The sequence below is a fragment of the Serinus canaria genome, chromosome 26, assembly GCF_022539315.1.
Source record: "Serinus canaria isolate serCan28SL12 chromosome 26, serCan2020, whole genome shotgun sequence".
In the NCBI taxonomy this organism is placed as follows: Eukaryota; Metazoa; Chordata; class Aves; order Passeriformes; family Fringillidae; genus Serinus; species Serinus canaria.
In genome coordinates this window covers 215,625-241,551 of record NC_066339.1, presented here as the reverse complement: position 1 = coordinate 241,551, position 25,927 = coordinate 215,625, and the positions used below count along the sequence as shown (strand labels likewise).

General features: G+C 48.1%; 1 protein-coding gene across 3 annotated transcripts; it reads right to left on the bottom strand.

Moving 5' to 3' along the window:
- Positions 1-9,894: 9,894 nt before the first annotated feature.
- On the bottom strand, positions 9,895-25,900 carry LOC103822376 (cryptochrome-1-like). Of its 3 annotated transcripts, XM_018922299.3 has the most exons (13): positions 25,579-25,900; positions 24,482-24,606; positions 23,373-23,445; positions 21,473-21,933; positions 20,460-20,576; positions 17,614-17,761; positions 17,227-17,367; positions 15,918-16,088; positions 15,240-15,380; positions 14,662-14,813; positions 12,559-12,656; positions 11,977-12,087; positions 9,895-10,321 (listed from the first exon to the last, which is right to left on the bottom strand). In XM_018922299.3, exons 4-13 carry the CDS (start codon positions 21,883-21,885, stop codon positions 10,230-10,232), a joined length of 1,584 nt encoding a protein of 527 aa, XP_018777844.2. In that variant the 5' UTR covers positions 21,886-21,933; positions 23,373-23,445; positions 24,482-24,606; positions 25,579-25,900; the 3' UTR covers positions 9,895-10,229. The 3 variants fall into 3 exon arrangements, with proteins under 3 accessions (XP_018777844.2, XP_009095599.2, XP_050840950.1); XM_009097351.4 differs by lacking the exon at positions 23,373-23,445; XM_050984993.1 differs by lacking the exons at positions 24,482-24,606; positions 25,579-25,900 and having other exon boundaries at positions 23,373-23,510.
- Positions 25,901-25,927: the final 27 nt, after the last annotated feature.

Genomic DNA, 25,927 nt, shown 5'->3' with positions numbered 1-25,927 from the left:
TGTTATCCTTCAGGTGTGCTTTCCATACGCAGTAACCTTCTCCATGACTTTACCAGGCACTGAAGTGACACTGGCAGGTCTGTAGTTTTCAGGGTGCTCTGGAGTTACTCCTTTGCTTTGCCTGGGCAAAGCATGCTTTTCACATTCCATCCTGTTCTCTGTATGGAATTTGATGTGGGAGGTGGGAGATTGAGTAGTGGTACCATGGCTTGTGAGCCAGCTCCTCTGAGGAGTTTGTTGTGGGAGTTGACAACTCATTGAAGTGAAGGGCACAAAATTAAGGGCTTGTAGCCACCACTCCTGTGGAAGTGCATTGTAAATATTCAAGAGCTTGTTGGTCAACACCTTTAGAGTTTATACAACTCAGCTGGCTGGTTGCTGGAGCTGAGGCAGCAGTACAATAAAAGCACAAGTGCTCCCTGACCTTTGTTCAGCCTGATGAGGATTTACAATGAACCAACCAATGGGTCATGACATCCCACAGCTCCCTCAGCTGCTCCTGGTGCTCCAGATCCTTCCCCAGCTCCAATCCCTACCCTGGACATGCTCCAGCCCCTCAATGTTTCTCTTTCCAGGAGGGGCCCAGAACTGGACACAGCTTTACAGCTGCCTCACCAGAGCACCTTGTTCAACCCAGTCAAAAGTTTTTTCTCCTATTTCCTTATTTTCTCTCCTGGATTCTAATCCTAAAAAATGAATGAGGTTAGGTATCTGACTGAACTGGAAATACAGCATCCAGCATGTCCTGGATGTCACCGGTCCAGCACAGATAGGTAAAGGCTATGAGAATAAGTTTTTGCTATTTCCCAGGATCACTGTCTGCCAGCAGTATTTACTGCTGGTCCTTTTAGCTAAAGGATGCCAGCTGGTCTGTTGGAAAATTCAAATTCATTCAGATTTGGGTAATTTTTGCTAAGTCTTTCAACTCCCTTTGAATTAGCATAGTCCTCCAGCCTCTGGAGGTTGATCTTTGCCTTCCTCATTTATGAGATGCCAGGCTAACATCTTCTCTCAGGTTTTTTTTTTATGGTCAAAAATTTTGCTCATGTTGAATCCAAACACATTGAGCAAGGTGTAACTCAGCTTCCTCTAAACTGCCAACCATGGAGCCACAGGCTTCAAACAAACATTTTGGGAGAAAAATATTTCAGCTGACTGTCTCCTCTCCTGCCTGTTCATTTGGCATCATTTGGGTTTGACTTTGAGGTCCGGTGTCAGCAGAGACTTGTGTGCAGAGTTGATTAGCTATTTATTTGTCAGATATTGGTCCAGTCTGCTCTCAAGAGGGTTGTTTGGCTCCTTGGTCCACAATTTCAGCTGGAAAAGCAGCCAGACAGATGCATCCACTGCCTGTCAATAGGGATGCTGTGAATACTTGCTCTTGTCAAACTTGATGCCACTGAGATACCATGAAATGGAAAATTGAGCTGTAACAGAACTAGTGCCAATATTCATCAGGAGCTTCAAAAGCACCAAAATGATGCTGAGTTAGATGTTGCCATGTGCTCCCTATTCGATATGTGCTACGTCACTTATAAACTGGTTTACAGTTCTCAGTGCAATATTTAGGACTGAGTCAACAAAGCCATACCTGTGCTATAAGGGCAGGGCTCCACCTCTTTGAGGACACCTCTGAATTCATATTTTCCACCACGTAAAGCAAATTTGTGTATATAAAGTTTTAAGACTGGCTAAATTCACTGGCAGTTTTGCAGCTTGGAAAGAGAGAGTTGGCATTAGACACACAAAAACCTCATTTAGGGTTTTTAAACCATAAAAACTGGCAAGGGCAGGGTTACATGGGATATTGGGAAGATATTCTTCCCTGTGAGGGTGCTGAGGCCCTGGCACAGGTTGCCCAGAGAAGCTGTGGCTGCCCCTGCACCCCTGGAAGTGTCCATGGCCAGGTAGGACAGGGGTAGGAGCAACCCAGGATAGTGGAAGGTGTCCCTGCCATGGCAGGGGGTGGGACTGGATGGGCTTCAATGTTCCTTCTCACCCCAACCAGACTGAGATTAGTTGATCCCATTATTTTAATTAAAATTAGACTTTATGAGGGTTCACAATAATTTAATGTTCCACATCTGATTTCTACACATTAAGCAAATGAATGCTTGAAATTCTATTCAAGGCCCACCAAAACCGGGGTCATAGTGCTTATTTTGTTCAAGATATTTCTTTGTCCAATTCCACTCAGCCACAAAGAATTAAAAGTCAAAACTCATCCCAAGTCTGAAATGCCAGTGGGGCTGTTTGAGGGTCCATCACCATCATGCTTAAAGTTTCAGGATTAAGGAAAACCAGTTGAGTAAAAAAGGAAAGTTACAATTTTGACAGGACAATTTGGACCATGAATAAAATTAATTGTGGGCAAAAGTCCCGTTTGGGCAAAAGGCCCAACTGTGGGCTTTGGCTCCACTGCCTCCCACTGGTGTTTACTGCACAGAGGAGGATAATTATTGTTCCTGTTAATGAACGGAATAAAATAAGGAGTAAATTACTTGGAATTCAAAATCTCATTTTTAAAATGATATCTCACGTAACCATGTAATGTAATGAAAAACATTAGGATACAGATTTCTGTGGTCTTGGAGTTTAGATATGGGAAAGGATTTAGATTTAGCTCAGACAGAACATTTCTTAGATACAAAAACTCAGAAGGTTTTATTAAAAAACTATAATAAACTTATATGAAAGGTTAATACCCAGAACTTCTCCCATCAGCAGAAACCCAAGAAAACATAGTTTAGTTATCCAGAAAAACCCAATCAGTCTAAAACTCAGCTATTTCTCCCATAAACATCCATCCTAAACAAGACAGTGCTGACTGGAGGACAGGCAGGTTGTCCTTCCCTCTCTCCAGCTGGTGAAGGTTCAAGGGCAGCACAGAGGCACCAGCCCTGCTCAGCTGGAACTGTGGCTCAGTGCATTGGGTTCACAGTGAACAGGCTTATTCTGAAAAGGATCGTCCGTGGGAGGCCTGGAGAGGTGGTTCTTGTTTGAGGGTCAGCTATGGCCTAGCATCAAACATCTCTCTGGCAGCTCTTTGCTGTCTCACTCCCAGCCAGGGAGGGCTTTTTGAGGCCCTGCTCTGCCGAAGGGAATGTGTTGGGACACAAATGTTTCAGCACTGGAAGTACACCACCACCAGGGTTGGTCACAGCACAGCAGACCCTGTGACCTGGGGGGACCATATCAAGGTGAGGGGGTGGGATTTCCTTCTGCTGTCACTGCTGGCAAAGTTCCAGCTGTCACCATCCAGGAGCAAGCCCTCAGGGATATGGTTACATAATTGTTCCTATTTTCAGCCTGTGATTTCAGTCCTTCAACACAGCCAGTAGAATTGGTTGAGCTAGTGAATGTTTTTAATCATAGAATCAAAAAAATTTGAGTTGGAACGGACCTGTCAAGCCCAATTGCTATTTCTGCACAGGACAACCCTAAGAATCCCACCATGTTCCTGAGAGAAAAGGGACATCCAGCAAGGGAAGAACCAGTCAGGTGGAGATGCAGTTGAGGCAGAGGGAGCAGGGCCATCATGGCATATCCCTTCCTCAGGGACACCAAAGTGGGATATAGAGGTGCTGTGGAGCCAGTGCCACTCCAAAAGCTCTGCTGTCACCGTCATGTGTGACATGGCAGGATGCAGAGAGAGCCCAGCTGCAGCTGTCCAAGGAGCAGCTGCTTTGGTCACCTTCCTGTGCCAAAGGAATTGGAGGACTAGAATCACAGAACATCCTGAGCAGGAAGGGACCCACAGGGACCATCCAGTCCAACCCCTGCTCTGTACAAACACCCCAACAATCCCACCCTGGGCATCCCTGGCAGCACTGCCCAAACACTCCTGGAGCTCTGGCATCCTCGAGGCTGTGCCCATTCCTTGGAGAACCTGGGCAGTGCCAGCACCCTCTGGGGAAAGGACCTTTCCCTGATACCCAGCCTGTCCCTGAGGTCTTGTCCCTGGTCACTGAGATCAGAGATCAGAGCTGCCCTTTAGGAAGACCTGCAACCCCCCAACTTTTACTTCCCCCAGGAGCTCTGCCCTGTTACGGGATGTGAAAGTTTCCTCAACAGCCAGGAAGGCAGGTAGCTCATCAACTCCACTGTTGGGAAAACACTAAATCAACTCTGAAAATGCTGAGTTGGACGAGGCTTGGAGTAACCTGTCTAGTGCAAGGTGTCCTTGACCATGGCAAGGGGTAGAACGGGGTGAGCTTTAAGGTTCCTTCCAACTCAAACCAGTCTGGGATTCCATTAAAGGCTCCCTGGAGCACAAGTGACCCCAAAAAAGTGACTTAATTCATGTCTCGCTCTCATTTCTGCCAATGGTGACTCAAACCAAAAGAAATGAGATCAGGAAAGACACTTAAATCCCTAATTCACAACCACCAAATGAAAACTTTACAAGATAAATCTCATAAGGAAGCAAAAATGAGAAAGAATATCACCCAGGCATAGAGAGAAGCTTTGGGCATGTAGGTGAAGGGGTGAAAAAGCCAAAGAGGGGAAGCAGGAGTGGTCAAAAAAAAGAAAAATCAAACAAAATCAACACCATCAGACACATTTCCCTCTGTAAGTCTCTGTCTGAAGTTTCTCTCATCTGCCTCACGATCATCATGGAAGGACAGAAACTGGGATCACCAAAAAAGACCCTGGTTGGAATCCTGGTCTTGCTCGAGATGGTTGCTCGACAAGATCCTGAGGCCTGAGCAGAGCTTCTGGCCTGCCAAGCTATTGTTTGCAGGTGTGTTTGCTGTATTGGAACACTGAACCTAGTAAAAGGAGAAGGGGCACCTTGCTCTTCTTCGCCTGCACTTGCTTACCCAACAATAGCCCTGGAATTTCCCCACCTCTCGACTTGGCTGGACTTTTCTGAGGTAACCTTTGGTGGTCCCCACAGAAGATCCTTCATCTGTTTTACCACCACCCTGGCAGATGGGCTGAGAAGGGAGAAGCCTCTTCCCTCTCCCTCAAGGGCTGCGACATGAAACCCCTATATGGAGGAGCTCCCACTCCTCTCAAGGAATGAGACCTAAACCCCTAATATGAGGGAGGTGTGTGGGGGAGGTGAGCTGACCAAAGCCAGATGTTTGCCTGCAGGTGTGAGCAATGGACCAAGAAGACAATGGTTCTCGGCGACGGCTAAGAATATGGACTGTTTGTACCCTTCTTCAATGCCTTCTCCCTTCTCAGAAATTTCAATAGACTATTCTTCATTGTACTTGATTCCCCCTGGCAATTCCAAGACCTGTTTTCCCCCCACCAAAAATGGACTATAAAGAACCTTGATTTGACCAGTGTCTTCGAGCTCTCCCCTGATGTGACCAGGCAAACTCTGTTGCCTGGACTTCGAAGGATTTCATTGTTCTACATTTGGTAGCTATATACCTTCCTTTCTCTTCCTCCCTCTCTTTTCCCTATTCTTTCCCTTTTTCCTCAATCTCTCCCTAACACATTTTGCGGTGGTTGCTCAATAAAGGTGCATTTGTTCTTGATTATTATTGCAAATCCCCTTTCCGTGTCAGTTTTTCACACTCTGAGATCAATTACCGAACCATCACGAATCCCCTTTGTAAGAATGGATCGTGACACCCTCCTACAATAAAAGCACCTAAGGTGACCGAAATCCAGCTGGAGTGGCTTTGAATCATGCCAGGAATGCACAGCAAAGATGCCATTACTTGTCTCCATACCCCAGAATTCAGAGAGTTGCATCAGGAGCATTTTTGTGGGTCAGTATCTGAACAATTCCATATCAAATCCTGCTGCCTCCAAACTCAGATTGCCTCAGCAGAGAAAAATGTGCAGAGACAGAAACACTCTGCTATTGCAGTCAAGTAGAAAAATTATAAAAGAAAGGCCTCATAAAATCAGACCTGCTCAGTTGGATGGGTGGCTGGCCTGTCATTTCTTCTAAGTGCAGATAGCACTTTGCAAGTTCCCATGTGAAAACAATCCTGGTGTGAACAGTTTGTTAACATAACAATCTATTCCTGGGTGAAAACAACCTCCATAAACATTAAATCTATCCCATGAGAACCAGTGAAGAAAATATGGAAAAAAATTAAAGAATAGAGAGATTTGATAGACAAGTACCTTTTACTAACCAATAGAGTAATTGGCAAGAAAGCTATTAACCAATTAGCTATTAACCAGTTAAAGTTGCACATGAGGTCAGTAAAAACTGTATTAAAATGGGTTGTGTGAAAAAAGAATTGGCTTTTTCCTGCATAAAGAAATGGAGTCTCACCTGATTCATTCTGATACTCTGCCAGTAATTCATTTTTACAGAGCAAGTCTCTTGGCCATGAGGTCACAAATCAGCTCAGTCCTTCCAAGTGGCTGCTGGAGAAAAGGACCTGGGGGTGTTTGTCTGGCCATGGTATGTCCAACAAGACTATCCAGTGACTATCCCCCTGCATTGGTGAAACCACCTTGAATCCTGGGGTGAGTTCCTGGGGTCAGTTTTAAGCCCCTCACCCCAAAAAAGACCTTGAGGGACTGGAGCATGTCCCAGGGAATGGAAATGGAGCTGTGGAAGGGTGTGGAGCACCAGGAGCAGCTGAGGGAGCTGGGGGGGGCTGGAGAAAAGGAGGCTCAGGGGGGACCTTCTGGCTCTGTACAACTACCTGACAAGAGGGAGCAGCCAGTGGGGGTCAGGCTCAACTCCTGGGGAACAGGGACAAGGCAAGAAGGTTCAGCGCTGAAAATAAAGACTTTACAAGTTGCCCCAGGGGAGATTTAGATTGGATATTAGGAAAAATTTCTGGAAAATTTTTCTTTCTTGCCAGGCCATGGCAAGGCACCCCCTTGCCTGGAGCAGTGGTAGAGTCACCACTCATTAAAGCGTTCAAGAAGTGTGTGGATGTGGCATCTAGAAAATCACGGGTTAGGGCGTAGATGGCAGTGCTGGGGAAACATTTGGACTTGGTGATCCTAGAGGGCTTTTCCAACCTCAAGGATTCTGCGATTCTATGATTTTGCTTCTTTCAGAAACTTCTATGCTACATTGTCAGACAGAAGCAGAGGTCCCACTCCAACTGCACTTGCCGTTTCTTGCTCCAACACAGCTCCTACTCTCACAGAGGCTCCTTTGCAGGCCAAGTCCTCCTGCTCTTCCAAACACAGACCAGACCATGAAACTGTTTTGCAACAACAGAAGGTCCAAAGAGGCTTTGAAAGGTTGGTGAGGCCCTGGCATAGGTTGCCCAGAGCAGCTCTGGCTGCCCCATCCCTGGAAGTGTCCAAGGCCGTGTTGGACAGGGCTTGGAGTAACCTGGGATAGCGGAAGGTGTCCCTGCCCATGGCAAGGGGTGGGACAGGATGGGCTTTAATGTCTCTTCCCACCCAAACCAATCTGGGATTTCACAATTCTGCTGTACTACACCGCCCCAGAATTCACTGAAGCTCAGGTAGGGACTGCTACTTCAAGATAGAAACATTCAGGAAAAAAGAACAACCCCTTTAGGGCTTGAAGGCAAAGACTGTGCCTTGAAACACGAGGCAGAAGTCAGATCTGCATTCCTGGAGTCCCTGCACTGGGGCCAGGCTGCAGACACAGAATCACAGAATAAACCAGGTTGGAAAAGACGTTTGAGATCATTGAGTTCAACCAGTGACCTAACATTACCTTACCAACTAAGCCATGGCACTGAGTGAAGTGCCTCATCAAGTCTTTTTTTAAACACCTCCAGGGACGGTGAATCCAGACAGCCCATTTCAATGCTGAACCACTCTTCCTGTGATTAATTTTTTTTCCAATATCTAACCTAAACTTCCCATCGTGCAGCTTCAGGCTGTGACCTCTCATCCTGTCACTGGTCACCCAGGAGAAGAGACCAACCCCCATCTGGCTACAACCACCTTTCAGGTGGTCACTAGAGAGTGGTAAGATCCCCCTGAGTCTCCTTTTCTCCAGCCTGAGCATGCACAGCTCCCTCATTCCTCACAGGGCTTGTGTTCCAAGCCCCTCACCAGCCTTGTTGTAATCCTTTGGATGCGCTCAAGCATCTCAATGTCCATCCCAACCTGAGGGCCCAGAACTGGACACAGCACTCAAGGTACGGCCTCACCAGTGCCAAGTACAGGGGAAGAATGACTCCCTACACCTTCTGGCCACACCATTCCTGATCCAGGCCAGGAGCCATTGGCCTTCTTGGCCACCAGGGCACACTGCTGGCTCATGTCCAGCCAGCTGTGGACCAGCACCCCCAGGTCCCTTTCTGCCTGGGCACTGTCCAGCCACACCATCTCCAGCCTATAAAGCTGCAGGGGGTCATTGTGGCCAAAATACAGGACTTGGCACTTGGACTTATTAAACTTCATCCTGTTAGACTCAGCCCATCCATCCAACCGTTCCAGGTCTGTCTGCAGAGCCCTCCTACACTCAAGCAGATCAACACAGGCTCCAGGCTTGGTCTTATCTGCAAATTTACTAATGAAAGACTCAATTCCCTCATCCATGTAATCAATATAGTAAATAGAGCTGGCCCCAGAACAGACCCCTGAGAGACACCACTGGTGACTGGCTGCCAGCTAGATGCAGCCCCACTCATCACCACTCTCTGGGCCGGCCATCCAGCCAGTTCTGAACCCAGCAAAGAGTGCTCCTGTCCCAGCCCTGGGCTGCAGCTTTTCCAGGAGTGTGCTGTGGGAGACAGTGCCAAAGGCCTTGCTGGAATCCAGGAAGACACATCCACAGCCTTTCCTACATCCACCAGGCATGTGATCTAGTCATAAAAGGAGATCAGGTTGGTCAGGCAGGACCTGCCCCCTCCTAAACCCATGCTGGCTGGGTCTGACCCCCCAGGCATCCTGTAGGTGCCAGGTGATAGCACCATGATGATCTGTTCCATTATCCTACTGGGCACTGATGTCAGGCTCCTTCCAGCCCTTCAGGGATGCCGTAAACCCCTATAGGCACAGGAAGGAGCCCAGTGACAGAGTGGAGGAATGCCAGGAGGCTTTGGAGCAGCAGATCTCCCTAAAGAAACAAGGACCACCTTGGAATTCTACCTTTCATAAAGAGGGAGGCAGAAGGCCTTTCCTTCTGGCCATCCCTGCAAGTCATTAGGTTTGCTGGAGGGCTGAAGTATCAGGGAATATGGGCATCTCCAGGAGCTTGATGCAGGCTTGGAGCAGCAGGAAGTTCCTCGCAGCTTTGTATTTACACCTCGCTGTCTTCCTGTCAGCATGGTCTGTCCTGACAGGTCCTGCAGGTCTCTAGCAGCATTGAAAGATCCTGTAGTTTACGGCCTCCTCCTGGTGCTCATGGCTCCTGTGCTGCTCCTGCACTAGATCCTGGGATGCTTCCAAGGAGTTTGGATTGCTGCTGGAGCTGCTGTGCCACCCGATTTCCCAAGAGGACCAATGGATATCAATTAAGATAATAGATTGCTTCAGAGCCCCTGCATTGTTCATGTCAGAAATAAGTTTTATTTATTTCCAAACCCTGAATACTACCTGCAGCCATGAAAATCCCACTGCACTTCCCCACCCCCAAACATAATTGACTAATCCAACCTTGTCAAACAATACATTTCAGTGGAAGGAGAAATCTTTCCATGTGGTACATGATATAATTAATTTCTGCCCAGCAGTTCTACTTAGCAAGGAAGAGAATTATGGTGACAAAGTTATATATTAGCCCTAATTTGGTGAGATATTTTCAACCTCGTCCTTAAAATGCATAACAATTCCTACTTATGACTTAAAAACTACACAAAAGGTACAAGGGGCTGCACTCTGCTCTGTCTCCCCAAACTGGGGACTACAATCATAAACTAGGAACTTAGAATAAATAATCTGAACATCCCTAAGTCTGTCTCTACAAGGCAAGGTCCTAATACTAATGTGCAGCCACATTAATGTGCACATGGTCTTCTGACATTAAGATATTTTTCACAAAATCTATTTATTCATGTGCATGAAAAACATGGATTTGAAGGATGCTGCAAGCAGCAGGACTTGCCACAACAAAGCACCTCTTGCATTCACCCAACAGCTTCAACAAATGGTCCAGAAGCCACTCAGAGATAAACAATTCCATCCAAAATAACTGCACTAAAACTACTCAAGATCCAACACATCTCCTGATGTCAGGTCACAAGCAAGAGGCACCATTAGCAGGGCAAAGTATGGACGATAGTGGTTGGCCAGCTCAGCTGGCCCCTGGCTCTCCTCTCTTGCCTCTTTTGGTACCCAGCAGGTGTCCCCTGAAGGAATTTGGTTTATTCTGCTGTTCGGGCCACTTTTCCTTTTGAAATGTTTTCTTCTGAATGGTCACATTTTACTTTTATTTCCATGGGGTCATCTGCATCATCTACAGCAAGAAATAAAGAAGGATTAAAGTTTGCAAAGTCTGCTCTGACTTCAGTCAGGTTAAGATACTAAGTATCACAAAATGCTTCTGTTCATAGGCAACAAGAATCATGAAATCCCAGGATGGTTTGGGTTGGAAAGGGCCTTAAAGCTTCTTTCATTCCACCCACACCTTCCAGACTGTTCCAAGTCCCATCCTACTCCTTAGCCCTTACTCTATTCCAATATCAGCTCCCCTGTATGAGCTAGTTTACATACTGAGATGGGCGTTGGGATAACACTTGGAGTCAGGGACTCTCAAAACTTTGGCTTTTCCAACATTGCCAACATTTAGTCCCTGGTACCACAGGGCTGCTAAAGAACTGCCAGCATACAGTGGTTATATCTGTACTATTCCAGTGTGCAACCTTGTGGACATATTAACAGGTATCCATTCCAGTGTTTGGAACAATTAATTCCCTCAAATTAGAGGGTGAAGGGAAGAACAGTTAAGGTTCCCCTCAGCTGCTGCATGTTGGGTTTCTATAATATAGAGAGGCTGCTGTGGCCCACCCTTAAATAAAAAGGTAATTTTTCACTTAAATTCCATTATGGAGCCAGGCTGGGAGAGCAGGGAATGTTCAGCCTGGAGAAGAGAAGGCTTCCAGGGAGACCTGACAGACCCTTCCTAAAGGGGCTCTGAGAGAGATGGAGAGGGATGTGGGACAAGGGCCTGGAGGGACAGGACAAGCGGGAATGGCTTCCCCTTGCCAGAGGGCAGAGTTAGGTGCGATACTAGGACGAAATTCCTCCCTGTGAGGTTGTAGAGGCCATAGCACAGGCTGCCCAGAGAAGCTGTGGCTGCACCTGGATCCCTAGAAGTGTCCTAGGCCAGGCTGGACAGGGTTTGGAAAAACCTGGACCTGGGATAGTGCAAGGTGTTCCTGCCAATGGCAGGGCATGGAAACTGGATGAGCTTTAAAGTCCTTTTCCACCCAAACGAGGCTGACATTCCATGTTTTACTGTGGAGGACTCAGCACAGGCCCTGGGATTTCAATTTTAAAAGCACAGGTGACATAAGAGACAAATCTGTGTGACTGGAAATACCTAATGAATTAAGTACTTCAGGCTCGGCATAGTTTGAGTGTTCTAGCCTTACCTGATAACTACCTGTTTGTTATCCATAGGGTTAAGCAATGCAGAAAACCATGCCAAAGGGTAAATTTCTTGGAACAACTCACCTTTCCAGAGCTTTGTGCTCTGTGGGAATCTCAATTTCTGCTAGGGCAGATCATGGTACCAAGGACAAATAAGAATGTTCTGGTTTACAAGAGGCATGGGCAGAGCTGCAGAGATTTCTGCACCTTGAAGACACATGCAGCCAGCCTGCGGCTGGGAAGTCAGTGCAAGGGGGAGGAGATCTGGTTTTGGGAAGGCATTTCTGCAGCAGGCAGGAGGTTGCTCCAAGGGGAGAGGGAAGAAAGAAAAGGCTCACACTCTTGTTCTCACTCTTGGGACAGCATTTTAACAGTGACCAGAAGAGCTGCTCATGATGTTGGTATCCAACATGGAAAAGCATCCCGGAAAAGCACCCAAAGCCGAGCCCCAGAGCCCTAAGTTCCTGAGGACAGTCTGTGTGTCAGCACAGGGAATGTGGATGCTGCAGCATCTCTCACCTCTTGTGAGCTGGACTGTTTTGTGCTGCTCCTCTCTGACCTGTTTCATCAACTGCAGGTTGTGGTCACTGGCTTCCTTGTGGTTCACCATGGGAAAGGGGTAATCCTGACCTGGTAATGTGGAGACAGAGCCTTTACCACACTCAGCAAAGACATTTTCCCTGGATTTGGAATACTTCCAGCTTTTCTTAAATGGAAGTGCCTAACCCTTTCCATCAAAAAGAAGAGCACCCACTTTGACCTAAGAGCCTTCAAAGATGTATTAAAGCAGAAGTAAAAGCACAAGATGTTCTGATATTATTTAAAGCAGCCAAGCATCCAAGATGGATAAATTCAAAGGCAAAAGTGTGGAGTGATCCAAGAGATTTAGGACATAAAGCTGAGGCAAAAATATGTACTGTGAAAAGAGACTCAAAATTAAAAAAATGTTAATGGAAAATGAACAGAAGGAAGGCTGTTGGATTCATTCATTTTCAGAAGATAAATGGCTTATGTTGGAAGTGTGATGCTTCCATCTCATACACATTTATTTTGGATAGTTAGCAGCAGAAAAATCCTCAACAAGGAATGTGAATTAATTACCTATGATACATCCTGCTTGCTTCTGCTCCTCTTCAGATGCTGTCCAGGGCTCGTAGATGTACTTGGAGGGAAAGTTCTTTAGTACGGGCAAATATTTCCTACAAAACAGGGGTAATAGGGCAGTTTATAATCCTGCAGGCAAATATTCATAGATTCAGAGAAGTGTAAACCAACCTGTGTCATGTTAATATTGATATTACAATCTGTGGGAAAGTTCTGATTCATTCTCCACAAAAAAATTCGGTTTATGTTCTCAAACTTCCATAGATTATATCTTCCAGAAGTTAACTTCACAGCGTAGAATAAATGGGATGATTTAAACAGTACTTCAGTTTTTATTTCCTTCGAAATATGTTTTTAAAATTTTCACTGACATTTCATCCTAAACATTGATAAATTTTAAAAACAAACTAATTTTCAGAAATTATTGCAGAATGGCACAGTAATTTTTTGTCCCACTCTGTGAGGTACCTCAGCACAGGCTTCTCCTTGGCAATACCCAAATCTAGACAGGATGGGAAGAAGAGATGTGGGGAAATTGAGCTGTGCTGGGGGTTGGGTTTTCTTTCCTTTTCCTTCCTCTAGTTGCGGAATTTTTTCCCACTGAGGTGCTAAGAAGCACTGATGGCTGTGGGCTTGAGACTGCGGGGAGGGAGAACTCCTCTGATTTTTGGGAGCTTCTCTGGCAGGGACCCTGAGATTAGAAGCAGGTAAAGGATGGGGGCTGGGGCAGTTGTGGATCTCTCACTCAATCTGGGCTTCAGAGGACAGTGGGACCCGCAGCCTGGGAAAAGGAATTTGCTGCCAAGCCACAACCCAGCTGGGAGTTGCTTTTCCTCAGCTCCTGAGCCTTGCACCCCTGTGCACTACCGGCAGTTCCAGCTCCTGCTGCAGATCTTGATACATCTCACCCATCATGCAGGGATTTTTTGCTCATTCCTTCTGTTGCAGCCTAGTGTTTCTCAAAGTCCTGTGGGGACACTGGGACTGACTGCCCCAGGGTTTGTGAAGCGAAGCTTCTCCTCTATCCCTCCCCCGTGTGGGCCCAACTGCCATTGCCACGCCCCACAGCGCCCCCTGCAGCCCTGGGGGGATCACTGCACCTACCCTGCCCACTGGGAGCCAGCAGCGCCCCTGCTGGCTGTGCGCGGAACTGCACCAGAGGTAAAGTGCTGCAGCCCAAAGGCTGGGACTGGGCTCCCGGTTCTGTTATTGTTAATGCTGCAGTCGTTGTTGTTTGTTTGCCTTGTTATACATACTAGTAAAGAACTGTTATTCCTAATCTCATATATTTTTGCCTGAGAGCCCCTTAATTTCAAAATTATAATAATTTGGAGGGAGGAGGTTTGCATTTTCTGTTCCAAGGGAGGCTCCCACCTTCCTTAGCAGACACCTGTCTTTCAAACCAAGACAAGCTGATTGCTCAGCGCTGACACAGTGAGCCCAGTGCTTTGAGAAAGCCCATCAGCACATTATGGAGAGACAACAAAATGAGACTGTGAAGCAAAGAGGACTCAGAGTGGGAAAAAAAAACTATGTGTGTGCAACTAAAGAATGGCAGGGTTACATGAAATACTGGGATATTCCTCCCTGTGAGGGTGGTAAGGCCCTAGCACAGGTTGCCCAGAGAAGCTATGGCTGTCCCATCCTTGCAATTGTCCAAGGCCAGGCTTGGAGAGACCTTAGGATAGTGGAAAGTGTCCCTGCCAACGGCAGGGAGTGGAACTGGATGAGGTTTAAGCTCCCTTCCAAGCACATCCCGGAATTCTATGAAAAGCAAGAAACTAAGTGCAGACTGGAGCAGGGAAGCTGTGGGAAGTTCTACTCAAATCCTTTAGAAAGAGGAGCCAGCCTAGTGATCAAACATGGTGCTGGACACAACAAGTACTCACAAATGAACACAAGCCCTGCTCAGCCATTGCTTGGAATGACAGATATCTCTCTGGTTCTCCATGCCTCAGTTCCCCCAAGTGCTCTATAGAACCATTGCTACGAGTCCTGTTTAACAGGTGTGTGTGTTTGAAACTGACCCAGTTCATCAGTTCCTGCTGTCAGAGGAGCTTGAGAAGCTCCAGGGAAGTGGTGGGGTGGGTGTCCCCTGACCTGATGTAGTTGCCCTGGGGGTCTGTGCGCTTCCCGAAGCGGACGGGGCAGAAGATCCGTGTGTACTGGTGGAAGAAGGCGCTGGCTGACAGCCACATCCAGTTCCCTGCATTGATGCTGTAGTCAGCATCTAAAAGCAGCTCTTCAAACACCTGCACATCAGGGATGGGAAGAGAAATACCCCTGAAATGGCTATATTGCAAAAACTAGACAAAAGCAGGCTGGGAGTTTGCTGCTGGAAGCACAGCACTGTGGGGCCAGGGCTGCCTCCTCACAGGCACACCAAGAATGCTCTCCATGGACAGAAGACAGAGCAACCCAAAAACTCTGGGTTTGGAACCTGCTAGAGACTGAGCATGTCTCCACCAGTATCCTTGTTATCCAAAAATCATGAGGATTCGGGGAAGGGAATGAACTCTCACCACTGTACTGAGTGACAGGGATTCCATAAACCCTGAGATCCACAGGAAGAGGCAGAACTAAACCCTGCTCTGTAGAACCGTCCACTGCTAGACTCAGGCTGTGCAGGGTTTCTCAGGACTAGGCAGAACAGAGGAAAATAAAAGCCAGAAGTGAACCTTCATTCCCTCTTCCCAGCTGATCCAAAGGTCCCCTCGTGTCAGGAAGCAGGCGACAGCGTGCCGAGCCAGGTGATGGATCCAACCTTCCTGGCGCAGCTGGGTCATAATGGCATCGATCCATGGGAACCCTGTCTGTGCCTGCAGCAGAACAGGAACATCAGCTCTCCCCCCATACACTGCTTTCTCAGAATTACAGACTGGTTTGGGTGGGAAGGGACACTAAACCCCACTCTACCCCCTGCCTTGGGCAGGGACACCTTCCACTAGCCCAGGTTGCTCCAAGCCTCACTCAACCTGGCCTTGGACACTTCCAGGGATCCAGAGGCAGCCACAGCTTCTCTGGGAAACCTAGGCCAGGGCCTCACCACTCTCACAGGGAAGAACTTCGTCCCAGTATTCCATCTAATGCTGCCCTCTGTCAGCTGGAAGCCATTCCCCTTGTCCTCACTCCATCCCTTATCTCAAGTCCCTCTACAGCTCCCCTGGAACCCCTTCAGACACTGGAAGGGTCTCTAAGGTCTCCCTGGAGCCTTCTTTTATCCAGGCTGAACATTCCCAGCTCTCACAGCCTGTCACACCACTGCAAGATGCATTCAAACTGCCAGCAGGGACAGATCAAGGGAAGAGGAAAGCTCCAAGCTCCAATGCAGCTGCTGTGGCCAGGCACCTCATTACCATTTTCCACTTGTGGAGCCTCTCTGCATCCTTGTACCAGCAGATCTGGAGGCAGATGGGGTTCCCAGACATCTGGGTGAAGTTGGGCGTTGCTGATGCTACTGTATAGAAGAATTCCCTCCACAACAGCTGCCCTTGGAGCGACACTGGAGGCAGAGAGTGGTGCTTTGCCTGCAAACGACACAAGGTGACAGCTTCAGTTCATATATATCATTGCAGCCTCACTCATTTTGTGACTGTCAGGCCTATAAAATAAAGATTAATCTGACTAAAATACTGGTTTCCAGGCACTTTAGGGTTCAAGTCAAGGAAATCAAATATCTGAGGCAATGCTGTCTGGCCCAAACCAAAGCCAAACTGCCAGACTTCAGTGTTACCTCAAACATACTACATCTGCCTTCCAAAACTGTGTCACACTGGAATTTCTTACACCAAGCATGTGTTTATTAATGTGTTTACTGAATTCAGGTGGCTCAGTCATGTCTCAAATTATAATCTTAAGATGGAGGTAAAGGAGGCTGGTTTTCTTGGGCTGGTTTCAAGCTCAGTTTTTCTTAAGAATCAAACAAGATTTCAGAAAGTGGTTTTCATTTATGCAACAATTAAAACTTGTTAAAACTTGATAAAATCAGTTGATTTCCAGCAACAAACTATATACACCAATGAAAAATTTCCCTTAACCAACAAACAGACAAACTAAATCCTTGAAATTTAGGAAGGTTTTCCTGGACTTCCCTACTGATCCCAGGTCTGCTTGCTCCCTTTTGATAGAACCATGATTTGGGTTGGAAGGGACATTAAAGCCCATTTCACTCCACCCTCTGCCATGGGCAGGGACACCTTCCACTAGCCCAGGTTGCTCCAAGCCCCATCTAACCTGGCCTTGGACACTTCCAGGCATGAAGCAGCCACAGCTTCTCTGGGGACCGTGTGCCAGGGACTCACCACCCTCACAGGGGAGAATTTCTTCCCAACATCTAATCCAAATCTGCTCTCTTTCAGTTTGAAGCCATTCCCTCTTGCCCTGTCACTACAGTTCCCGATGAAAATATGAATTTAGAATATTAATATCTTGTTACTAATATCCTTTCTAAAACTTAATTGGGAAGAGCTGCAGACATTCACAGCTGTTTCATATAGCATGAAGCCACTCCACAGATTTCATGGGACACTGTGAGAAAACATTAACAAAGCAGCATTTTTTGATACATCAAGCTCTACCAAGATGACCCGAGTGTTAAGTCCTCCCTCCCTTGCCAGACTTGTCACAGTTTTGGATTTGCTGACTTAGGACCAATTATTTGCTTACCTGAGCATAAATGTTTGACAACCTGTAAAAAAAAGTCCGAACTGACAGACAGCCCATACTGAAATATGGGCTCAGGCCTGTGGTGCTTGGAAGCAGCGAGTTTGGGATTGTCCTTGGTTTAGTAAAACTTGTCACCCAGCCCTGAAATGAAAACAGAAATCTGGGTTCAGGCAGCACAAGATGGCCAGTAATAGAGGAAAGGTCTTGGAACTGGCTTCACTATCAGAAGGGCTTGTTTGATGTCAAGCCTGGAAAACACTCCCACTTCCCAGAAATCAAGGAGAACAAAACCCAAGCCCAAGCTGCACCTTTCCTCAAAGCCAAGCTGTGCACTGATCTCAGCCCACCTGGAGTCACCACCATCCCCTGAGTTCCATCAGGGCTGACCTGGTCAGTCAAGTGTTGCTCCAGGCGCAGCAGCCCTTCAGTCTCCCCTCCTCTCCAAGGGGAAAGGCTCTCTGGGGAAATCTTCAAATCCACAGGGAGAGGCACCCTGTAACACTCAGCCAGGTCTGGGTCAGGGGCCCTACATCTCCTGAGGTGAGAGAGAAAATTCTTTGAAAGGAGCAACAGGAGCCAGGAGATAGAGGCAGTCCCTGTCCATGCACATACCAAGTATCATCTATCACAGTCCAACCAGAGCACAGAGAATGAAAGCACAGTGAGAAATCCCAGGCTGTACTCTCCTGGGGGAAAAGAGTTCATCCTGCAATTGCTCCAGGGAATTCTAGCCTGAACTGAGGAAGAGGAACAGTCCCACCAAGTTACAGTGCTCAGAGCAGTCAGCTGCACCCCCAGCTCAGATCCCTTTCAGTTCCCATGTCCTACACAAGGCTCAGAGGCAGCTCCTCTTCAGGTTCCTCCCAGCTGTCACATCCATCCCTCGGAGGGAACCAAGAGCCTCCTCAGACCCTAAAGACAATTATGGTGCTGCCTCCAAATGCCACTCCAGCTTCTCTGAGTGCCTCTGAGGAGAGGTCATTCTGGAGTCACAGAATCCCAGACTGGTTTGGGCTGGAAGGGACATTAAAGCCCATCCAGTTACACTTCTTGCCATGGGCAGGGACACCTTCCCCAGGTTGCTCCAAACCCTGGCCAACCTGGCCTTAGACACTTCCAGGGATGGGGCAGCCACAGATTCTCTGGGCAACCTGTGCTAGGGTCTGACTACTGCAGAATTTCTTCCCAACATCTAAACCTTCTCTCTTTCAGTTTCATAGGGAAGGAGGCAGGAGAGAGAGAGGAGGCAGGAGAGCTGGGCCACCCCAGCTACTCATTCCTAACCAAGCTGGGGCCCTCGAGCCCACCCCCCTCCCCCCACCTCCTCAGCCTCAGTTGCTGAGGCGTCCCAAGGCCTCTGCCCCCCATATGGCTGGAAGAGCATCAGTTTGGTTTTTCTTCCACCCCATAAAACACAGATGAAGAGGCCCAAGAGAGTGCTGGTGACACAGAGACTTCTCACAACCCATGAATTAAGTCAGACATCAAAAGATCTTTGTACTTACCTGGACAAACCTGAGCTCAGCCCTGCTGCAGACACCTACAGAGGTGGGGCCAGTGCAGCTCTCAGAGCACTGACATAGCTCAGGCCTGCTGGGAAGCATGTGAACCACTTATCTCTCATCAGCATTAATTTTAAAAGTCCAAACAAATCAGGCAAGAAAGGGGAAAAAAACACTGCTAGAAAAATATACAGGAACTTATATATTCCAGTACTTACACAAGTCTTGTCATCAGACTGTCTGAGGACAACATTCAGGAAGTAACAGGACTCCCCCAAGAGGGGAAGATCCAAGCCTGGGTTGGTGGCACTGAGCTGAGGCCATGCAGCAGGCTCCTGATATTGAATCCCAAGTACATGCAGTCCCATTCCAGCTCTCTCCTGCTCCAGCCTTACCTCCCTTTGGATCACTGACCTCTCCTCACGGAGAGCTAAACACATGACATCCTTGACTCTGAGCTTCTTCTCAAGTCCTGGGAGACAAGGGCTCAGTCTCTCTTTCCCATACAGCAGAGGGGAGCAGAGATTTAAAGCCAGGAGGGAACAGTAGGATCATTCCATTGAACTTCCTGCATAAAACAAACTATTGTGGTTCATCCAATTCCTGTCCAAATTCTTGAGAGGAATGCAGAGCATGCCTTTGAGTAAATTCCCCAGGCCATATTCTGAAGGAGTTTGACATCTCTTAAAAGCTTTTCTCAAGGTGTGTCTTAGGTTAAAAGATATGGCTGGGGCTGTGTATTCTATTGCCATCTGATAGAGGTGGGGCAGTTATCTTCTGTTCATTGGGCCACCTGTTAAAACCAGGTGGGGCAGTTTTCTTTATATCTTCACACTCTCCCTCTGGGGAGATCTCTTCTGTTAATGGGCCAGAGAGTGTCCCTGCATGGCTGATAAAATGACTTCATCCCATGGGGAGATGCTCTGCCCAGGGGGAGGAGCCAAGCATCCCTACCTGGATAGAATCTGACTTTGGGAACACCACAGCAGCCTTTTCCACTGGATTCCCAGAAGAAGACCAGGTCCATCTACACCACCACTGGACCCTCAGAGGAAAACTCCACCCTTCTACAGGATCCCTGCTCCAACAGAACCACACCTGTCACTGCAGAAAGGCTGAAGCCACCATTTAATGGGACTGCTGCCACCACCCTGACCCACAGGGTGTCAGGGCATATTCTGATTCTATCAGTGCAGGGTTTTTTTTTTTGTTTTTTTGTTTTTTACTATTGCATTTGTATTTTTAATATTCCTAGTAAAGAATTGTTATTCCTATTCCCACCTCTTTGCCTGAGAGCCCGTTAATTTCAAAATTATAATAATTTGGAGAGAGGGGGTTTACATTTTCCATTCCAAGGGAGGCTTCTGCCTTCTTTAGCAGACACGTGTCTTCTCAAACCAACAAAGTGCCTTGCAAAATTTTAAGACTTTTATGGAATCACAGAACCATTAAGGTTGGAAAAAACCTTTAAGTCATTGAATCCAATCATTATTCTGTGAGATGTCCCACTGGTGAGAAATCTGCACAAATATAAAAAGAGATGAGTATCAGACCACTCTGCCATCTGCTCTCCCAACAACAGTAACATCCCCTGTATTTGGAATCAATAACCCTCCATGCACAGAAATAAAACAAGAAAACATCTAAAATGCCTCATTATCATTTGGGCCTGGCTCTTCTTTTGGGCAGAGAAAGAGGACCAGCAATTCCCACTCACAGGCTGGTACTTACTGGAAGTCTTCAGCTGTAAGGTTTCGGACAGGCACCTCAGGGTCACCAAGCAGAGACAGAATGTGAAGGAACCTCTTGTAAGTTAATGGGGGACTCCCGCCATTTAGGTCCAAAATCCTCAAAAAACCAAAAAACAAGATCTCACATAACAGAAACCAAGGAAGAAGCTGGAACTGCCAGTGGACAGGAAGATGACATCATAGGCTATAACAACTCCACTAGTGCAACTGAATGTAGAAATTACAGATTTTACAAGTGAAACTCCCCTGGGTAAATGTACATCTATCCCAAGAGCAGTTTTTCAGGACCTAAGACAACAAAACTGGGATCAGGATTCCAGCCATGGCTTCACCTGCACAGCCACACACAGCCAGGACACACAGAGCAGGGTGTGGAACACCTCTGATACCACAAAAACAGGTTCAGGGCAGTAAATACCTGTCCTTTCTGAGCAATCGCCTCTGCAAACAGCTTGAATTCAAGACAGCAAGTTACACACATCCATTCATTTACATAATTTAGGGGTTTTGCAAAATTGGAGAGTCAGGGCTGGTTTAGTTATTACTGCTTTCCTTCTTACTAATTTCAATATCTTCAGTCATTCAACACTGAATAACAGCTTGGATCCAAGTGTATTCAGACACTAGTGAAAGTTGACTTGAAAGATTTCAAAAAAATCTGACACCAAAAACTTTTTACCATAATTAATAGAACTTCTACAAGTCCTACTAAAGGTGTTAGAGAATTTCTTCCACTCTGTTTAAAAGAGAAAGTTTTTAGGTGAATTAAACTGCCCAAAAGGAAAAAGCTAAGCAGCTGTTTGGGCTGAAATTCTAAAACCTGCGCACAATCTTTCTGTTTCTTCCAAGAGAGCAACAAAGTTCTCCCAGCCACAGCACCACGTTCACCTCACACAGTTCAATTTCCTCCAAAGGAAAAACCAAGACACTTGGCCTTTTCTCTTCTAAAATGACCTCCCTGGAGACACTTGTGGGTTTTGGGCAGTCACGTACCGCTGGGTATTGTACAGGCTGTGGCTCACCAGGGAGAGCACCTCAAAGCCCAGCTCTGCCCCCAGGCGCTGGATGTTGGCCTCCATCTCCTTGTAAAATGGCTCCATCTCTGCATCCAGCGTCACTTGTGTGATATTCCACCTCCGGACGTGATCCCTAAGAACGAGCTCATACTCCCCTTGAATAACCAGCAAGCAGGAGCCCAGCTGGCCCAAGTTTTTGTGGAGATCCTCAAGGGACTGGAGCAGGAAATTCCAGCGCAGGGCTCCAATGTGCATGGAGGAGGTCAGGAATGCTCTGTCCAGGATGTACACGGGGTACAGGGCCTCTGAGGACTCCAGGGCAGCCAGCAGCACTGGGTTGTCATGGAGCCGGAGCTCCTTCCGGAAAAGGTGAATGGTGCGATGCAGCATCTTGGCTACAAGGGGAAGGGAACCCTTGGCTTTCAGGATACCAAATCCCTACAAAGAGCAACGTCAATTAACAATTAGAAATAGAGCTCAAAAAAAATCCTCTGCAGTTTTTACCACAAACTTCTTGCTCTGATAAGTTTTCATGAGAGAGAAACACAGGAACAAGACCAAACCTCTCCTCTGGCCCCATCATTCAGCAGCAGGATCACCACCCAGCTCCACAGAGAATGGCCTCTGCCCCAAATGAGTCAATCAAAACCTTAAATTGAATCCCTTGATGAAATTACATCCCAATAACACTCACCAGAAGGAAGGAATCAAAACAGATGGAGCTGCCAGAGCTCCATTTAGTACACAAACACTTTTTAACCCCACAGATGTGGCTGTCAGCAAACCCTCTGGAAGTCATCAGCTGATTTCAAGGAGGTCCACTGGAGCAATCATCTCATCAGAGACCTGGTACAATCTGTCTGTCAGGCGATTTTGGTAGGAGACATTCATTCACAGAATCCCAGACTGCTTTGGATTGGAAGGGACATTAAAGCCCATCCAGTTCCACCTCCTGCCATGGGCAGGGACACCTTCTTCTGTCTCAGGTTACTCCAAGCCCCATCCAACCTGGTCTTGGACACTTCCAGGGATGGAGTAGCCACAGCTTCTCTGGGCAATCTGGGGCCATAGCCTCACCACCCTCACAGGGAAGAATTTCTTCCAAAATCCCATCTCACCCTGCCCTCTGGCAGTGGGAAGCCATTCCCCATTGTCTTGCTCCTCCAGACCCTTGTCCAAAGTCCCTCTCTAGTTCTCCTGAAGCCCCTTTAGGCACTGGAAGGAGCTCTGAGGTCTCCCCTTTTCTTTTCTAGGCTGGACATCCCCAGCTCTCCCAGCCTGCCTCCAGAGAAGAGCTGGGTGTGATAATGACATAAAATTACTCTTGATTCATATATTTATTCCCCTTTGAGTCACTTCAGCTGAGTTCAGAGAGTTAGCAGGAGTGCTGACCTTGCGCCTTAGGCTGAAGCGTCTCAAGGTACAGTTTGGGAAGCAGCTCCCAAGCTCTGGCTGCCCTGTTCAGGACAATGGACCAGCAGATGCCGAAAAGCAAAGGAGAAGCACAGCTGCCACCTCGTGCCGGCACCAAGCCCAGCAGCACCTCCTAAACTCGCTTTCCCGTGCAAAATTCAACACCCACCTCCCAGATGGGTCCCCACTTGATGCTAATTTCCAGCTTTGTCCCCAGAGGAGAAGAGATTAGAGATTAGCAAAGAACAAAACAACAATCCCTAATCCAGCTCAGCTCTTCCAGCCAAACAGCTCCATTCACTCCCTCACAATGGCTGCACCAGACAACTCAGCCCTTGTCCCTGCTCAACCCACATCCAGCAGCTTTTACATAAATCTGATTTGCTCTGTTCCCAAACACATGCACCAGCAGCACCCAGACAGGCCCACTTTGTTACAACCCCCCAGTAAGGCCCCATACTCACGAGCACGGGGTGCAGCCCAGTGCAGGGCTGGGCTATGTGGCATGCTCTATCCTGCACCCACTTCCTGGGAGAACTGGAAAAACAAGGTGACTCTTGCTGCTTAGGGGAGCGCCCAGATGGCATTTCTGGATACTAAACCATGCAAAGCATGCTGGAAGAGTCCCCTGCATCCTATGTACAAGCTAGGCTCACGGAGGGACTGCTCCAGCCCCCACAGCCTTACAGCCTTCGGGGCTGTCCCAAGCCCTGTGGCCCCACATGGTCTGCAGGGTCACCCCAAATCCAGGGCCCTGCAACTCCCTGATGTCTGTGGGATCACACTCACCCCCATGCCCCTTCGTCTCACACAGCTGGGACTGCTCTGAGCCCAGTGCCCCACACAGCCCATGGGATGGCCCCAAGATAAATCCCTAGGCGGGACTCATCCCATCCCTTCCAGATACGGCACCCTTGCAGGAGCAGTGGAGAGCAGGACCACACAACAACAGGGACTGGGCACAGGGCAGGCGAGCCCCAGGCCAGGGCCTGGGTGGGCTGTAGGGTCTGGGTTAACAGCAGCTCTGTGGATTCCACTAAAGGGGAGTGGGGGAATCAGAGCTGGGAGGACAAGGATTTCATTAAAACAGGCTGGGAGTAGCAGTGGCTCCATTAAAATGGGCTGAAGCTCACTGGGAAAGGTGGGAGCCCAGAGCCAAAGAGGTGTCAAAGCTGGGTGAGGAGCTGGGATCCCCTACTGGGTGGGAAGGAATGGGGAGGGGGATCACTTGTGCAGGCCATGGGTGGTGTCAGAAAGAAACCGAGCTCTTGGACACTCCTGTCGTGTCACAAGGAAAGGAAAGATGCTCTGGAATGTTGCAGAAGGCAGAGCAGGTGCTGTCTATCATTGACATCATGTTGGGATTTATCGACTATTACTCTTCCACCTCTCCATGAATGAGTGGCCCGAGCCTGTTCACCCAGCAAGGCTGGGCAGACTCCCTACCAAATCCAGATCACATCTGTTCCCCAAAAATCAACCAGTCAGGCAGGAAATACACCTCACATAGGATTCATCCCTGCACTTTGGAACAGGTACACCAAAACAGAAAGCATAGAAATCTAGGCCTTACCTTGAGGCTTGCACAGCTGATGCTCTGAGGTCGTTACAGCATGTCACCCCATAAAGAGGAGGTCACACATTCACTGATCCCAGCTCTCCTGCTACTGAGCATTTCTCTCCACAGGCAGGAATGTGCTGGAGGGATGCAAAGGCTGTCAGTGGCACTATCCAAAACCCACTGTGCTGCTCCTGTTTGTACCCAGAAATTAGTTGCCCAGTTTTAAACACCACTAAATACCATAAATATCTGTACTGATGTGGATTCTGCATCAAAGATGGTCTAAGCCACTCAAGCTTTTTTGAAATTCCCAAGAGCGAAGGAGGAGGATTGCAGGCAGCTCCTCTCTGGCCCCACTGGCCCTTGGAGCTGACAGAGCCAGATGGGGCAGGGACAGACCAAGGCCTAAGGAACTGGCAAGAGAATTTTTTAACAGTTTCATTTTGTCTGTGGAACACTCTCCATTGTCAAATGCTCCTTGACTATATCTTGGCTGCTTCAGAAGCAATAGTGAAACAGATAAACACAGATGTCAGACACCTGGAGAGAGCAGCCTTACACCTGCTCTCTCAAACCATATTCTGAGCTTGGGAAGTAGAATAATGATCACCATTAAGTTGTTTAATGTTATTCTGATTTGACAGCCTTGAGAACAATTCTGTATTGGGATCTAGGAATTAATTTTCTGCATAAATCTGGGTCTATAATCCCACTCTCCACACTGAGCCAGATCTGAGGCTACTGTTAATTTCAACCTCTAGGCTCTTTCCCCTGTTTGAATACTTTAGGTGATAAATACGGTGCTGGATACAGCTTTGATGCAAGAAAATAGCATATTGAGTCAGCGGAGGAAATAAGTCCCAAACACATCTTAGTGTAGGGGCTTGACTGGGGCTTCTCCTGCAACGGGTCGACAACCACACCCGAGAGTCTCTACCCATGGGGATGGGGCAGAGGGAGGACGGGCTGAGGCCCCAGGACCCGCTGCCCGGGTCCCTCAGACGGACGGGGGAGGGCAGGCCCTACGCCAGTCCCGCAGCAGCTGGGGGCGAACGGGCCAGCCTGGAGCTCACCGCCTCCTCGGGGAGGCTCCCTGAGCCCGCCTTTACCTCCTTCCCCACGGCCTATGGTGGCGGCGGGTGCGGCAGCGGTTCCTCGCTCCACGGGGCCGGTTACACAACGCCGGCTAGGACAGGTGGGTTATGTAAGGACCGCTCCCAGTGGGGTCCTGCCCGCTGTCCGCGGAGGTTTAAGGCGGTTCAGGGTAGGAGGGTCCCAGGGCTGGAGCACTCAAGAGCCGGGAATCCGGGAGGGTCCGGGAGAGTCCGGGAAGGTCCTGGAAGATCCCGGAGGGTCCCGGCAACTCCCAGAGCTCCTCCGGTCCCGCTCCCCCCTCCCCACCACAACCTCAAGCCACACCCCGCGCGCTCACTTTAAGGAAGGGCGGGGCTTAGGTTC

What these genes read in the sequence shown, in the direction of transcription:
- LOC103822376 (XM_050984993.1), bottom strand. Translation starts at nt 23,495, where the DNA reads ATGCCATCTGGGCGCTCCCCTAAGCAGCAAGAGTCACCTTGTTTTTCC. An exon ending in CTTACAGCTGAAGACTTCCA is followed by an intron (nt 17,762 to 20,459) that starts GTAAGTACCAGC and finishes CTCTCACCTCAG; the next exon opens with GAGATGTAGGGCCCCTGACC. An exon ending in TGTCAAACATTTATGCTCAG is followed by an intron (nt 16,089 to 17,226) that starts GTAAGCAAATAA and finishes TGTCGTTTGCAG; the next exon opens with GCAAAGCACCACTCTCTGCC.